This window comes from Pleurodeles waltl, chromosome 1_2 (genome assembly GCF_031143425.1).
Source record: "Pleurodeles waltl isolate 20211129_DDA chromosome 1_2, aPleWal1.hap1.20221129, whole genome shotgun sequence".
Taxonomy (NCBI): Eukaryota; Metazoa; Chordata; class Amphibia; order Caudata; family Salamandridae; genus Pleurodeles; species Pleurodeles waltl.
In genome coordinates, this window is record NC_090437.1 from 360272255 (window position 1) to 360289057 (window position 16803).

The window sequence follows — 16803 nt, forward strand, 5'->3', positions numbered from 1 at the left end:
CTTGATTACTGGCCAAACAATAAATAATGTTTGATATTTAGCCGCAGGCTGGGTAAATAGTAACTTTGCTATTCGCATGGCTGATGGCCAAACAATATATAATGTCTGCTTTTTTACCAGTAGCTGGGTAAATAGTGATGTTTCCTTGCTATCTGCACGGTTTCCGGCCAAACAGTATGGAATTTCTATTATTTAACAGGCAGCAAGCTAATTAGTGAAGTTTCTCTCCTTCTGCAAGCCCAAACACTATTGCATCAATAATCTCAACTATTTAGCCAGCAGCCAGGTAAACAGCAACAAAGATTCACTATTTACCTGGTCGCCTACACAGCTGCCACAGCAAAATAAGGTTTACATGCGACAAGAGAACACAATACAAAGTTCTACAGTTGCTATATCATTTACCTTTGTATCAAAATTCAACGTTCAGGGCTTTGAAAAATGAACAGCTGGAGTTCACGTTATAAAAAAATAAATAAAGACTATAACATTGACAGTTCCAGACACTTGCTGCTTAAATAACAAGGACTGTTACAATGTTTTCAACATGCAATCAGTGACTGTGCAGGGTACTGTATATTTATTATGTCTTAGGTCTCAATGCTGAGAAACAGATTGCAGTGAAACCGCACCAGCCTACTCAAGATGGCTGAGGAGTACTTCGACGTCCGGCACGAAGTGGCGCTCTAGTTTATTTCCTGCCCTCGTGACTTGCGTCTTTCCTGCATCACTTGGAGGAGTAGGAGGAGGGAAGCTTCTTTTTGAAGACTCGCTGGTACTATTTCCTCCTGTTGGCAATTTGACTTCCTCCTTCTCCTCCTCCCCGCCCCACGCTAGTTTTGTTTTGGTTTTTTTTTTTTTTTTTGCCTTTTCCCACCCCTCCCAAGCCTTCTCCAAGGATTATTTTATAGTTTCAAGCCAAAGAGAAACAACACAGCTCGAAAAGAGGAAACACAACAATGGGATGCTGTGGCAGCACGCAGGTGAGCGGGATTGATTTCGTACGTGTACCAAAATGGAACAGACACTTATTTATTTTACGTGCGTTAATGGGGAAAATACCACTGATTTTCGAGGTGTATTTGGAAGATTCTTAAGGTAACGCGAGTAAAGAGTACGAGGCGTTTAAGATGCATTTTTTTAAACTGTGCCAGCCCCCTTTAGCTTGTTTTTCGCGGCGGCGGTTGCGGGGAGGTTGCGTTTGTTGACAATAAATGTTGAATCGGCTTTATTGTGTGCCTAATGAATTTTAATTGGGGCGTTTAACCGTGGTGGTTTTTTTTTTGCTGTGCATTTCTGTGGCAGACCATGACGGAGGTTCGTTATTGGTGCCCCTAACCCCTTTCTCCCCCCGTGGGAGTTAGAATCACTATGTTTGTCTTGATCCATTGCCCCTTGAAGTTGTGCTTGTTTCCGGGTATTCCTGCAGCCTGCGTCTAGTGTAAGTTTTCTCACCTTTCACCTTCACAAGTTATATGGCCACTGTGCAAGACAGAAGCCAGAATTCCTTGGACGCCTGCCACCGGCAGCATTGCAGTCCCATTGCGTTTTTGGCACCTGCTGCGTCTGCCTGGGAAGCACCGGGAGCTCCAACCCTCTCCCGCCTTCTAATCCTGACAGTACAGCATGTTATATATTTTAATGTAATATGTTCGATGTTGCTCTTTTTTCCCGGAAGGGGGAGTCGGGGGAGGAAGAGATTTTAATTTTGTAACATGAGGCTGACTGCATGCACTTTGTTGTAAGGCTTCTTGGGCTGTGGTAAGACTGCACTCAATACTTGAGATATTTATACAGGGCGTTAACTCACCCTGTCGCAAAAGAAAGCTTGTTTCAACCCAGTTGCTGCTATTTTCTTTAAGATACCAGGCCACGCTACTGCCTTGGCTACAATGACAGACGATCTGCACAAAAATGAGGTCAAAAGATTTATAATTATGACGCGTACATAGTATGTGCATTTTCTTTACTACTCAGTCGGTCTTGGCCTTCGCAAGCGAATTATCCATCTCCCAATTCGATTATCTGAGAGTATCAGTCACTGGTTCGGACGATGGTAATCCTTTTCTTTAGACCGTTTTGAGTGTACAGCAATTTAGCCACCTCCAGAACTCTCATATCTTGTTGGATTTGAAGACTAGCGCGGTGTAACCTCCTTGAACAATTTTTTAATTGGTCAGGTAAGCTATTGAGTGACCTCAATCGTCCACAGAACCGATATTTGTCAGCCTATGAAGGCCAGCCAAGGTTCTGAATGAGCATGAAAAGGGTAGCTTTCTCCTTTGTGCCAACAGTTTAAAGCTGTCACAACGTTTAGGTTCGCAAGACTTTAACATCAACAGGTGAACTGCTGCATTCCCGTGCGATTTGGCATAAACTCTAGAAAAAATTCCTTTCTCCAAAGGTGATTTGTATTCTTATTATTAGGAAGGGATCTCCAACCACTTTTTAAATAGTAGGAACTACTTATGTTCAATGAAAATTATCGCAAGCTACTAACACACATTATCAGCATTACAACAGTGACCGCTCAAGACGATTCCTTTAGTGGCCATTGCATGCATGATTACAATAAGTGACAACCTTGGTAAATCAGACCAGGTCAGCCAGCAGACATACTGGAAAAAGCTTTATCAATTTTAAATTTGAATGTCTCTACATGCCCTTTCTGCCATTTATACAGTGCTGCCCGACACCTAGGATTAGTAATAAGACCTCCCAATGCAAAATGAATAAACATTTAACTACTGGCTTTAAATATATATTTTTCTCCGAAAAAAAGGTTACCAGATACAAAAATACACACATTTTACTTTTTAAATATGCTCTTTTCAATCTTGCAAACCTACCTACATCAAAAAAACAAAAGCTTTCTACTTACTAGGTGGGGCTGCAGTTATGGTAGCTTGTCCCAGGTACGTGGAGAGCTACTAGTAGCTCCCGAGCTGCTTGGTGAACCCTATTATAAGTTCACTATACCTGCGAATAACACAGTGAATATATACTCTTTGAAATGCCCATTTCAATGTGGTTACAGATCTGCTGATCCAAACAACAGGCCCTGCATACGCAAGATGTTCTAGAACTTTTGCAGTGATGCTTTTTTTTTTTTTTTAAGTTTGTGGATATGAATTGCACTACACTGCTTGAAAGTGACTTAAGTCAGGCCCACTGAGTGGTGCACTGATGAATTCAAAAGTAGTTAAGCACAGCAGCAGGGATTGTTGGAAGTGGGGCAGCATCTCAACAGGTGGTGCATTCTGTTTTTCATGAAATTAAACTCCATTTAGGAAATGCACGCTTATGCCGACTTGTTTTAAAAATATTAACATTGAGGTTGACTTTAAAAAACAATGTGTGGTTGATAATGATTTATGAGGTTACTAGTGACTTTATGGAAATGGTTATTCACGTACAGTGGGTGATCATAGGATACTGGGCAGCATTGAAGGAATGTAAATGGATTATCTTTTCAAAACATTCAACTTAGACACATTTACCAAGTAGGAGAAGTTGTTGCAAGGAATATATAGAGCTGATTTTGTATAATAGCAATCTGCGGAGTCATATCCAGATGGATTTGTGGTAACATTAATAAGAACACAATTTTGTATTCCTGTCAATAATATTTGTATACCCAGTGCTGCAAAGCCCTTGTCACCTGCCCCGCTTAGAGCCAAGGGCAAGGGAGGACTGGCTTGTAAATACAGGGTGGTGCCTTAATAATACTACAAGTGTAGAAAAACCACTAGGAGGGTGTTTGATTTAGTTTTATTTAGCACAGATCCGGTCAAGAGGGCACATCAACAATATACATATATAAAAATGTGCCTCCTATTTTATTTGTGTGTGTGTGTGTGTGTGTGTATATATATATATTTACACACACTTTTCACTGCAGCAGAAAATAAACTTTTACAAACGTGGGGAAAGTGTTCAGTGCCGGAAGTGGGGAAACATGCAGCATTAAATGTGTGCCCATGATAATGTCATTATTTAAAAAAAAACGCAAAGGGTGGGGGAAGTGAGGGGTTATGATATTTCTATACAGTAACTTTTGGAGAAATGTCAATTAATTACCATTGGAAATAGTTGACAGATACCATGTGTGAAGAAATTCTGAGTAATTTGATGCATTTTATTAGCAAAAGGTAAGCGTCTTGTTAATTTTTTTTTTTCATAAAAGATTATAAATTATTAACAAAATACTAATTTGAGGACTTACTTTAAAGGTGGAAGTATAGAGTTGAAAAGGTCATGAAATTGCTTCGAACAGGAGTGTTCTAATGAAAACATTTATTGTTTCCTAAGATTGGATGATAAATTGACCTGTGATGGGAAAGATACATAGGATGTATATTTGGGGATTAAGTTGTAGATGTCAGAAATGCATCCAGTCTTGGATATCCTGAAGGATTAAGGCAAAGTGTTTATCATCATCTAGAGAAAGGGATTTAGTATAACTGGGTGTCATCAGCGCATGGTTGACATGATGTCCCTACGTCACAGATTAACTCATGAAGCAAATCAAGGTTGGGGCTGACAAGAGTCTAGGCCATGATGCATTCATGATGACGCATTAAAGCCATGGGTATTTTGTGTACAGGTTTTTTTTTTTTTTTTTAAATAACTTTATTCTTTTTTTAATACAATTGGGTGGAAAGCGACCTCTATGCAGCTAAGAACATGACTATTTTGTTTGAGCGAGTTTCTGCTTTTTACCTGCTTTCAGGCTCAGTAAAGTAAAATAGCTTTATACCGTTTTTCCTCTGTGTTCACCTGGTATATTGAGCAGGAATTTTGATTCATTGTGTTGGAAGTAGCTGACAGGTCTAGGAGTATCAGAAGGCAGGATTCCCCATTGTTCATGACTAGGAGGGCATCCTCTGTTATTTGTGTCATCGCTGTCCGTGCTGCAACCAGATCCAGATCGTAAGTCATTTTCAAGAATTAGATGTTTAAGTTGTGTGGATACGCCACTGTCTAAAACCTTAGCTACAAGCCTGCACAGATCAGAAGTTATTGAGGTCTGCCAGGTCTGAGGAGGGAATTTTGATAATAGCTTCACCTATCTGAATTTGAGCCAGTCAGTATAGAGTTCATCAACAAAAGTGATGTAGTCCTTTGTTAGTGTAGCAGGGATAGGGGCAGGGATAGGGTCAGAGAAATTATTAGTTCAAGACTTCCATTTCTTAGATTTCAATAAAAGATATTCAAGTGGGTGTTCCGTTTAAGGTGGTTAAAAAATGGTCCCAGTGTGCTAACGCATCATCATGAGACAAATTAGTCTGTTTAATTGTGAATCATGGTTGCTTCTTGGCATGGCCTGTATAATCAGATGCTCAACTTGGATTGCCGATTACTTGTAGGTTGTGGGGTGATTGAAAATATATCTATAGTGGATCTGCCGCAGATAAAGCCTATGAACATTGGTTTAACTTATTTGATAATGTCATTCATTTTAATGAAGAGAGATGATTTGTGATTTCCTGAACAGGGACTCCTTATTGCGTCGATTATGCAGCATTGCTCAAGTAGTTAGTTGTGAGAGAACTGCACCGCCAGTCATGGAAAATCAGTAGATGAAGATGTTCGGGAGAGGAGCTTTCGATGGGAGAAGTGAGTAAAGTATGGGGAAAGGGCTTCAGTTGTATTAGATGAATGATTTATGGCATCCAGGTTAATGCGTGCCATCACTCGGTCTACAGAGGAAACAGCCAGCGGTATAGAGGTGATGAAAGCATCCTGCTATGTGTTTGGGTGCCTTTGATCTTTACAAGTATAAGTGATTTCAATTTTGCACAACTAGGGCCATTCCACCTTTTTGTTCTGTGTGTGAAAGGCCACTCAAGCAGTGCACGCTTGGAATGCCTCGATTGTAAATACCTGCCTTTGCAAGGACAGTGGTCCTTTGAAGGTCATCTCTTGTTATATCTGCTCAGAGCCCAGCCGACGCTTAAACCAGTCGAATTGCAGAAAATGTGTTCTCTTGAATACTGATTGTCGTTTTACTCTATCTTAAGAACACATGCACTTGGAGGCACTTTTTATGTTTGCTAAATATTCAAATTGTATTGTAGTTCGTGTGTGGGGCAGCTTTGAGGTAATTTTCTCATTAAATTGAGGAATTCATTTGATATTTGCATTTATGCCTTTCTGTCTCTGTAGCTTTTAAGATGTGAAAACATTTCACATCGGCAGAAAAATGCTGCATGTTCCTGCTGCTGATTACGTCTGGTTTATTTTCAGACACCCTTGTTTACACCTAAAGTGGCTGCACATACTGTGCTGTAATATATGGCAAATGTGAGACGCCAGAGAAGGGACTGGCAGGACGAGAATGTTGGGCAGGTTGCCCAGGGCGTGGAAGTCCTTGAGCTACGAATGTGGAAGAGGCATCTCGCTTTTTTCAACTAAAAATAAGTTAACTCTGCCCCTCCAGACACGATGGGAGATTATCCTAGAGTGCCTCCTAGCGACTTGCTAATCCTGAAAACATGATATAAGTTCCCATTTCAATTACATTTTATGCCATGGGAGTAGTGGCTCTAGTGTATGTAAAATAATAATAATAACAAATAAAATAAGTGAATGTTTTCATTTTTTTCTTCATGAGCATTCTGCTGGTGCAGTGGAATACCAAGGTTGCCGCATACAGTGACTCTCTAGTCGTGATTCTGCTTCATGCATCTTACTTGGGAAAGAAGGGCCCATTACCAACTGCTGACACCCAGTGATGTGTAAAAAAGGCACTTTATTGAAAACTGGTGCACATAACAATACAAATCCTGGGCCTTTGCCTTACAAAACTACCAGCCTCACTATACAAACAGTGCACCTACATTACTCAACCCTCCCCCCTCCCTCTCCACTTATCCGCTGCAGTACTGTATTTCCCCCCACACTTATGTGAGTGTTTGCTAGGTTTCAAGTCCCTTCCAGTTTATTGTAACTCTGAACCTTTAACTAACATAATCTGTTAATGAACATTTAACTTTCTGGCTCATCCAGGCACGCCCATTTATTTAAAGGAGTGTCCCACCAGCCAGGTTGCCAAACCAAAGACCTCTGTGCCGGGAATCGAACCTGCAGAATACAAACACAACAAGTTGGAAAAAATGCATCCCTGTTTTAGTTATCTTCTCCCTGTCTCACATGCTGCTGAAAGCAATGTGATACCCATCTTCCTGCCCTCATGATACACTCCCTGCTCCATCCCCTTCATCCCCCTTTTGTAGCAATGCCTATTCTAAAGGAATGGGTGCCAAAGGCAGAATCGTATAATTCCAACCCCTTGATGTCTTTGCGTAAAAGGGCCAACAGCTGAAAGGCCCTAAATGCTTTGCGGTTGTTGTGTAAGAACTGCACCCCAGGCCAGTAACTTAAGTCCCCAACTCATAGAGCAGACCCCTCCTGCAGGGCGCATACTCAACCATTTCCACCTCCCTCTTTGATCCGTCTTCGAATGGCGAAGCCAAATTCGTATACCCTCTGTGCTAAAGTGTGTTTCCTCCCACAGTAACCTGCAACCACTTCTCCTCCGCCCCAAAAGTTAGAATACACTGAATGCCCCACAAACAAACTAAGACATCCAAGGTACTAAAAAGCACAGTCTCCCCTTTATTCTGGCATATTATGTGTAACTGCTGTTACACCTTACCCAATAGTTCAGGGACACTGGTCACCTAGTTGTCCCTGTTCTGACGCTTTCCCTCGACTACCCCTTGAGAATTCTGTTGTCCAGTTCACCTGCAGACGCTGCATGCCCCCCCGCCCCCCACATCAGCTTGCCCATAAATGCAGTCCCCACCAGTTTTCCTGAAATAGTAACTCTTGATTGACCTTTCTCGACCAAAGCGAAATTATACTGCACCCCATCTTCTACTCTTGCACAGCTTTCTCGTTGCCTTCGCGCACCATGTCCATGCCTTTGTGTACGCTTCCAGCCTTGAAACTGCTGACAAGGTTACCACCAGCTGAAGCATCCTCTGTCTCCTATATTCCATAGATCAGCTGGCATCTAGATCTTGACAGTATCTGCGTAGATGTCCAATCCATGGAACCTCTCCCACTGTGAACGAGACAAAGCATCTGTGATGTTATTGTTCACTCGTGGCATGTGTCATGTGTCATGCCCTAAAAGGCTATGTTATATCTCAGGCAACCTATTACAAAAACCTGCAACAACTTTAGCACCTGTGGATCTGTGTCAGATTGCCAGTTGTTAACTTGAACCACCACCAAGTTGTCGATCCTGAAATCCACCCTCTTGTGGGCCAGCTCCCGACCCCAAACCATCACCTCCAGGAGCGCTATGCTGCATCCACCCCATTTCCACACAAGGGGCCACTCTTTTGCACACCATCTGCCTTGCCAATCAATGCCAGTTCCCCTTCCTCCTGCAGCATCAGAAGTTTTTTGGGTGTCCTGTTCCATTTCCTGGAAGGTATCCCATTAAAGGACTGTAAGAAATGTTGTCATATCTGATGGTTCTCTTTAACACCCGCCAATAGCATCACGTGATGCTGTGGCAATTTTTGTCCTGCCAGGGCCAACTCAAGTAGACTACACAATGTCCTACCAGCTCGTACCACTCTGCACGCAAAATTTAAATGTCCCAGGTGCACTTGAATCTCCTGTACTGTGACTTGTTTTTTTCAACATCTCATCCAGCAGCAGCGCCATTGCCAACTGCTCGTCTCCCAGCAGGCGTGCCGTCATGGCCTCAGAATCAGTATCCATTCCCGAAAATGGCAAAACTGAAGTAGGGCCAACTGTTCTTTCATGTGTTAAAGGGACCCCCAATTCTCCCCTGCCGTCTTGGAATCTTTACAGCATCTCTTGGAATTGAGCCGAGCCCAGCTTGTCCGCCAAGAAAAAATCATCCAGATAGTAATTGATATGTCGATGTCCCATCTGTTTCGTAAAACAAAATTGTAGGAATGTTCTGAAGCTCTCAAAAAGTTCACAGGTGATAAAACAACCCCTGGGAGTGGCTTCATCCACATACCACTTCCCTTCAAATTGGATCTCCAGCAGTTCAAAGTCAGCAGTGTTTACCAGGAGCAAATTGAAAGCTGACTTAATGATGGTTTTTGGCATAAGCGCCCCCCTGTCCAGCCTTCTCTTCGAGCGCTAGGGCCACACCCGCTGAGGCATAGAACATAGGTACTTGCTCCTTGGATAAAATCATTCACAGGATTACCCTGTGGCTGAAAGGTGCTGAATAAGGCATAATTTGCCCTTCTCTTTTTTTGGGATCACTCCAGTAACTGAGATTATCAAATACTCCTGCGGCCAATGTGAAAAAGATCCTGCCATGCGACCCTCCTTGACTTTCTTGCTCAATTTGTCCCATACTACTTTTTGTGTGCTTTCACTGACTTCCTTTTTTCTGCCCAGCGCCACCTCCTCTGTCCCGTGTACCACAGCCTAAATATGCAGGTGATCCCTTCCTACAAAATCCCTGCTGCTTTCTTTTGTTCGTATTGCTCAAACCGAAAACATAGCCAACTGAGATTAACTGTAGTAAGAGCTTTTACCACCAGGGCCTTGAGCGCCTCTTCCTCCTCTGAAATTGCCTGACCTGTTGATCTGTTGTACTCCTACACCACCTTGCTGCTGCTGCCATGGTCCTGCAGTCCCCCCAGATGTGCTCCTCCTGTAGTTGACAAGGGTGTGTTTGCCTGAATGTTTGGAGCATTCGTGCTGTAACTTACAGAACTCCCGGGAACAGATGCTTTTGTTATAATCCCAGCATGCTCCTATTTGTGTCGACCCACCCCAGGGTGCAGCATTTTTATTCCTGGCTATTGACCCCACCCTGGGTGGGATGTTCCTGATTCAATATAGGAAGGCAACTAGTGGTAAAAATAGTCTTCCCAAATGTAGCTGTCCCCATAGTATGTTGCTATAAATTTGTGTTGATTTCCCCTACACTGCACATCTGGGCCAAGCGCCATCTGTGCCCGAAACTCCTCATCATATTGGACCCATGCATAGCCCCCATACTTCCTAATAACGTCCATGTATTTAAAAAGTGACACCGATCTTTCAGGGTATTTTTCAAAATAAACTCTGGCATCCAGTTTTCAGTCATTAACAGCACTTTGGTCCATTTGGCCAGCTCATATTCATTCTCCTTTGATCCTTCCTTAGCTCATCCCTGTGTAATGATTCAACATCTCCACCTAAACCCCTTTTCATATCTTTTCATTTGCAACCAACATAAGGTGGGCCCCCAAAGGTTTAGACGTCCCCATGCAGGGGAGTTTTTTTTTTTTTTTCTTCAGCTCTTTACTTTCCAGTGGTTCACCTTTTACCCTCTACTTCTGCCCCTTTGGAGGTCCTCTCCCCGACCGGTCCTCCCCCTGCCTCTCTTGACGCTTGCCCTGCTCCTTTACTCCCTTTCTTGTCCTTCCCCTCTTCCAGCGATAACCGAACAACATATTTGTCCCCTTCGTCATTTCCTACTGCTGCGTCCAACACACATACACCTTTTCTCAGGTGGGCCTCCTGCACCCCAAAGGCTCCTTCGCCTCCACCACAACTGATAACCATCTTGCCAGCATAATCTCCATGCACTCTGACCTTACCTTGGCACTAAGGTCAGTGGTTGTTCTGGAGCCCGCCGCCTTGGTATTTGCATATGCTGTGATGTGTCCTGGTGTGTGCTGGGCACCCCTGCAGCACCCGGCACCTACAACAGATGAGCAGCAGGTCTTTGAGAATTCTCACCCCACCTATACCCCTCCCCTCTTGCCACCACGTGGCCTCTGCACCCTGAACATCACCATCATTCTGCAACTGCCCTTCTTCCAGGCTCTCCTCCCAATAATTGAGCATTGTGTTGTCTCCATCATTACGATCCCCTGCCCACTGTGGCCCCATCCAGGCTTCCTGTGGCACATATGATTCCTTGTTTAGCAATTCATCCATTACGGGTGCGCACTGGTGGGCTGTACCTTGCCCACCGTACCACTGTGCAGATGCAAGATGTTGACCCCCACCCCCCAGGCACCATGATGTTGGAGGTTGCTCTGAACCCTTGGTCTTGCGGCACTGGGAAAGCTTCCCTCGATCTCCCTGTTGCTTCCGTCAGTATGTCCCTCACTGGAGTCCAGCTAGTTGCCGGGCCCACGCTTTCTCTTGTTCTCGGAGTTCATAAGCTGCACAGAGCTCTCCCAAGTCCGCTCCTTCCTGGACATCCACCTTCTCTAAAGATGTAGAGGCCTGGTGTTCTGGTAAGCTCCTCCGCTCCCCATTCCCATGGCTGCTCCTGTGTCTGAGCCCATCCTGAATTACCCCTAATAATAAAAAGTGTTCCTGACCACTCCTAAATCCCTGAGCCCTGACACCTTTGCTTCTTTCTCATACACCTTCTGAGGGGGCCTCTCAACTTCTTCTGCACTCTCCTCCCCACATGGATCTCCTTCCTCTTCTCCTTTATCACTCCATTCAAGAAGGACTGAGACTATTGCAGTAGCTGGACCTTGAACCAGTGTGCCTCCTGTCTTCTTTTGTACCATAGCTCCTTCTGGCCTCTGCCCTTCTACTTGTGGCTGTGCACCCTGCCTTCTGACATTTAAAATCCCTGTAGTATTGTATGGGCCCAAGCTGGGCTCTCTGAAGCCGGCCCGGTGCCTCCAGTGTTTCCTGTGCCAGCATTGTGTCTCCTGCCTTTCCTGGGATGTCTGCCTGCTGTGAGGGTCCTTGCTCCCTTTTTTCACTTCCTGCTCTACACTTGGAAGACCTTCTGAGCCCTTACCCCTGTGCGGCGCTGTTCATGCTCTGCCTTCGGCAGCCCCGCCCCTTACCTCACATGTGTTCACTGAGGCTCCACCCCCACTTGAGGGTGCAAGGCCTCCCCACAGCTTTCAAGACCTTGTGGAATGCCTATAGTGGCCCCCTCCTTTTCTGTCCTCACCAACTCAATGCGGCACACTTTTGCCGCCATGTGCTCATCGCAGGAGGCCTGTGGGATAGCCCGCAAGCCCTGCACTGTACCCCGGCCACTCGCCTTACTCAGGAGGAACCCCGACTGCTTACCTGTTTGCCTCCTGTGACGGCAAGCAGGCAAAAGCTGCTGCTGCAACCTCCTCTGCTACCCTGCGAGACTGGCTATTTCCAGGCAGCAGGCCCATTGCCAGCAGGTCGAGGCTGCCTGCTTTATGGAGCAGTTTGACCACATGAGCCACTTTCTCGTCCGCTGACATTCCGGACATGCTGTTGAAACTTGTGAGTATTTCTAAAGCCTTAGTCTTCACTACTGTATAAAGGGAGAAAATACTACTCTGAACCAGCCACTGTGTCACCTAGACAAAATGGTGGCTGGGCAGCTAAAATGTTTACCTGTGGGCTACCTTATAGCTCATGCAGTTGTCGACTGCTCCTCTTCCCCGAACTTCCCAGTGGGGAGATCTGCCTGGATTTGGCTGCCCACCCCACTCAAAATCCCCTTCCACCACCCTTCGTACACATCCTGTCTTTTTTTTTTTTTTTCTCACTCTTGTAGGTTCTTTTTAATTATTGTTTACTGATTTATAGCGATTTTCTTGTCTTTCTCTCCCTCTTTCTTGCTTTTCCTTTGGCTCTCAGTTTGATGGCTTAAAATAAGTCCGGGCCCAAAACTGAATTTTGGTTCCTGAATTCAGCTGTCGCTACACAGCCTGATGGACTCCTCCAGTTTAGGGGAGGCTTGGGTTTTCCTAGCCCCTGAAGTCTTAAAGCAGATAATAAAGGCACTGACTCGACTTGCAGAGTAGAATGATTTCCTGAGCTGATGAACAAGAACACGTTATGCAGGGTTTGCTGGGTGCTGTTAGTGGAGGGATGCTCCTTCAATGGTTAGTGGAAGAACAGTGAGAACAGGCAGATGGATACATTTCGAATCTTCTCCATCCCCTTAGGTATAGGTGGGCAGAGGGCATGCCTGGTATGTTGAGCACAGTGGTTGTCAACCGGTGAGTGCTTACACCTGTAGGAGAGTGAAGAATTCTAAAAATATAAAATACTCCGCACCTCTTAGGGCCCAAGAGAGGATCTTGGATATTAGTGTACGTGCAAGCTGCAATTCTCAATACAAATACGCTACAAATACCTTCTCTTCATGAGTGAGTAGTGAGTTAATTAAAGTTTGAAAAGATGTATTTTAGCCTAAGTTTTTAGTTTCTCTTTATTAGTCTATTTAAGTTTACAGAATGTTGCATAACGCGTGACCCGAAATGTGTCCCTATTCTGTTATTCTACATTAGTAAAGTAAACTTTATGTCAATGAAAGAACACTTCTAGTAGCAGTCTGGTCTACTAAGATAATTAACAATGCATGAGGTGCCTTGATTTACTGGGAAAGGAACGCTTTCTGTTGATTTTTACTTCTTAGAACAAAGAACAATCTTAACATGCAACATATTACTCTGGAATCATAAGCATTCTTTCCCATGTGCTTCACTCTCTGGAAAACAAGACACCTATATGAGTTTTGGATACATCCTTATTTTGTCATCTCCATTCACACACACACACAGTCACACCATAAGCTTGTTCATAAAGAAGCACGTTTCAGATTAGTTTAGCAAGTTTTGAAATTTAAATGCAGGTCAGTTAGATAGAAATAATAAAATAATATAGCCTTCTCTGTTCTAGGAGGAAGTTTGCGTCATGCATAGGCCATGCAGAGTTTTTGATAGCAAACGATTCTGCTAAACAAAAATGTTAGACTTTGTCAATATTAGCAAATCAAGCAAGTCAAGCAAACGCTGGTCATGTAAAGTTTAGAAAGGGAAGTGCATGTTTAAATATGATTTCTGTTTAGGCCTAGTTTTCACTTATACATGTTATTTAATTAATGGATTTTACTTTCTAATAAAAACTACAGTGCCTCTTTGCTATTATACTCCTTTCTGTGTGCACACCGCACATGGGGTCTGCACTCTAGTCTTCGTAAGAGCTGTTGCTGTTGTTCCAGTTAAGGACACTGTATTAATGCACGCTGCACATCAATTCAAAACCTACAAACTCTCGTCTTTCGCCTCATCCAAATTAATTTCCACCCTCCCCAGTGCTGCAAGCATGTTTCATAAAATAATTCCTAATTTCTGGGGATACAAGGAATAGGTCTGTCCCATAAAATGTGTGTGCCTCTACACTGGCATGCAACATAATGCTTTCTTTGGTCAGAGGAGGTGTATGCAGGTTACGGAAGGGCTAAAAGTTTGAAAAAAACAGAAAAGAGATGAAAGTATGTGTAAACGATGAAAACAAAGCAAAGACAGAAAAGAGAAACGTAAGAGAAAAATTACCAAATAACTCAAGGAAAACCAAAGAAAAAAGAAAATTATATGAAGGGGTGTACAGCAGAGCAGGGGGCATAGAAAAGGAGAGAAAAGGGAATGAAGGGGTAAGAAACCACACATAAATTATACTGCAAAAATGCGGGCAATTTGTGGATATTTGGAACAACCTATAGGAATTAACCTTGGCTCTAAATGAGCAAAAGGGATGGAGGTGAGGCTGATATCCGGACACATTGTAGACGAAAGAAAGATTAAAGTAAAAAGAAAGTGATGGGTTTAAAATGGGTGTTGTTTAATTTCAATAGAAATAAGCAGACCAAAATAGACAGAAGCAAAGTTGTGGATCAATAAGTAGAGTAAAAGGAAGAGAGACCATATCAAATCAATAAGAGAAACTATGGCAGAGTTGAATTGGTCATAGATGTTCATCTTCCCATAGTGGGAAGGAAATATGGCAATCCCAGGTTTCATAGAGCTGAAGGCGTTTCTCCATGTGTAAAGCATTGCCTTTCAGTAATACAGAATTGTATTGTGCATAAAATTCCTCATCAAAGAAATACCAACATTCTAACATGAAATTCCTAGAGTATGCCTGCGATTTTCCGACTGACACAGCCTTCTAGACTTATTACATGAATGTTTTGTGATTTGCAAGAAGTTCTTAACACCTGTGCTTTGTTGTACATGTGTGGATGTATATTTTTAACTTTCTTTTGTGATTCCAGCTGTAAATGTTAGGTAGACTTTCTTGTGTTACAAACACAGGGTTTTCGTTTGCATTTCATTTGTTGGCCATGAAGGGACACCAATACAAACCAAGCTTTAACTTTAATATGTGCCATTTTGCAGGCCCCAAAAATGTTAGAGTAGAAGCTTCCAATTTACAGATGGCCCCAGAAGTGGGTCAGTTGTGCCCCTAGGGCAACACTTTCCACAATGTAAAATTATTTCTTCTCAACCAGTTCATAAAATACTTGTAGAATCTTTTGACTTTCCCCAAAATATTATAGGGCTTCAGTTAGAAGAATAAATAGGCCTCTTGGAATACTGTATTTTGGGGCAGATTCCACTTTTCCCGAGATATTCTATGACTAGAGATTGAAAAAAAGTAAGTTTGACCTCCCAGTTCACGCTACCCCCATGCTGTCCTAAGGGTGCAGTTCAAGGGAGAAACAAACTAAAATAAACTTGCGCCATGATTAAAAACAATATAGTTCCCTGCATGAAACTACATTGAGAAAATGGCAACAGCACATTGTTTGTCCCAGAGTTCCACCATTCATATTGTGAAAGTAGTTAAATATTTAATGATGTGCTCCGTTAAATGAGACATATTAAAATCGGTTCTGTGTATATGCTATCATGAAATAAAGCTGAAGGGACATTAAAACACTCAAGAGTCAGCAAAGACACAATCGCTTTTGCTAGCTGCCAGGCCTCCTAAATACCCGAACCATTTATCCTGATATGACGGTATTGGGCTATGTAAAACAAAGATGATTCTGTGCTTCCTAACTTGCCAAGTTCTATGTCTTATTTGCCATGGTCGCTTAAACTCCGACTCTTGCTGTGGCTGGGTGCCCACAGTAGGTTGGTAGAAGTGCCTCGTTAGATAGATATATAGAAACCGTTGGGCGGTCGCCACTAAGTAGTTATAGTTAGGACCTAGTTTCCATAGGAAAAACATTTTTTGACTTGCCTATATCTTTGGTGCCGGTTGATGAATCTTCACAAAATCTCTCCCCCCCCCATTTCCCCCCCAACACAAAAATGTATGCTCACTTCAGCTGTGTCTGGAAAGGTTCAGGGTAATCCAAGCGGGGGCCAAGAAAGAGAGGTCTAAAACGCTTTGTCCCTATGGGGCTTTTAAACATGACTACTCCATAGACGTTTTGAACAGGACTACAGCTTGAACCACTGAACAGAAGTACACCAAATTTAGCTGAAAGGTAACTCTTGGTCCAGAAAGTGCCCTTTTTGTTAGTTGGTGTAACTCCATTCAGTAGGTTTTGAGTTATTAAAAGAAAGCCAAATTTGTGTACATAGAGGGACGCGGATCCTCTGTATATCCTCCTCGGATTTGCAAATCCACGCACCAACAGCATTACCGTGATTGGCTGGCCTCAACCTGAGAAGAAAGTTGTGCCTGCCATTTTGTTGATCAGAACTCTGTTCCCAGCGGGGAAAATAAAGATGAAAAGTGATAGAATGGGTCAGGATAGAAGTACCTGGGTGGGGGTCTGTGAGGGACCCCTCATGGCCAAGAAATTGTCCCAAAACCTTCTTTTTTTTATTTTATTTTTTATTTATTATAAATTTACCAGACGGAGAGCTGCAAATCCTCCCCAATTTGGGGAGTCCAGACCACATTTAAAAAAAATATTAAAAAAAATACACTCACAGATTCACACACATCCTCACAAAACCACTCACACACCCACTCACACAACCCCTGACACACCCACACACTCATATAACACACCCACACCACACACACACACTCAGCCCA

At 43.2% G+C, this 16803-nt stretch overlaps 1 protein-coding gene across 1 annotated transcript in view; it reads left to right on the forward strand.

The window, feature by feature from the left end:
- The first annotated feature begins 748 nt into the window (after positions 1–748).
- Positions 749–16803, forward strand: part of SLC44A1 (solute carrier family 44 member 1) — a 417537-nt gene continuing 401482 nt past the window's right edge. Inside the window, exon 1 of the mRNA XM_069239753.1 lies at positions 749–983. Within this exon, the coding sequence (XP_069095854.1) occupies positions 960–983 (24 nt within the window). The 5' untranslated portion in view covers positions 749–959. The remainder of the gene's footprint in view (positions 984–16803) is intronic.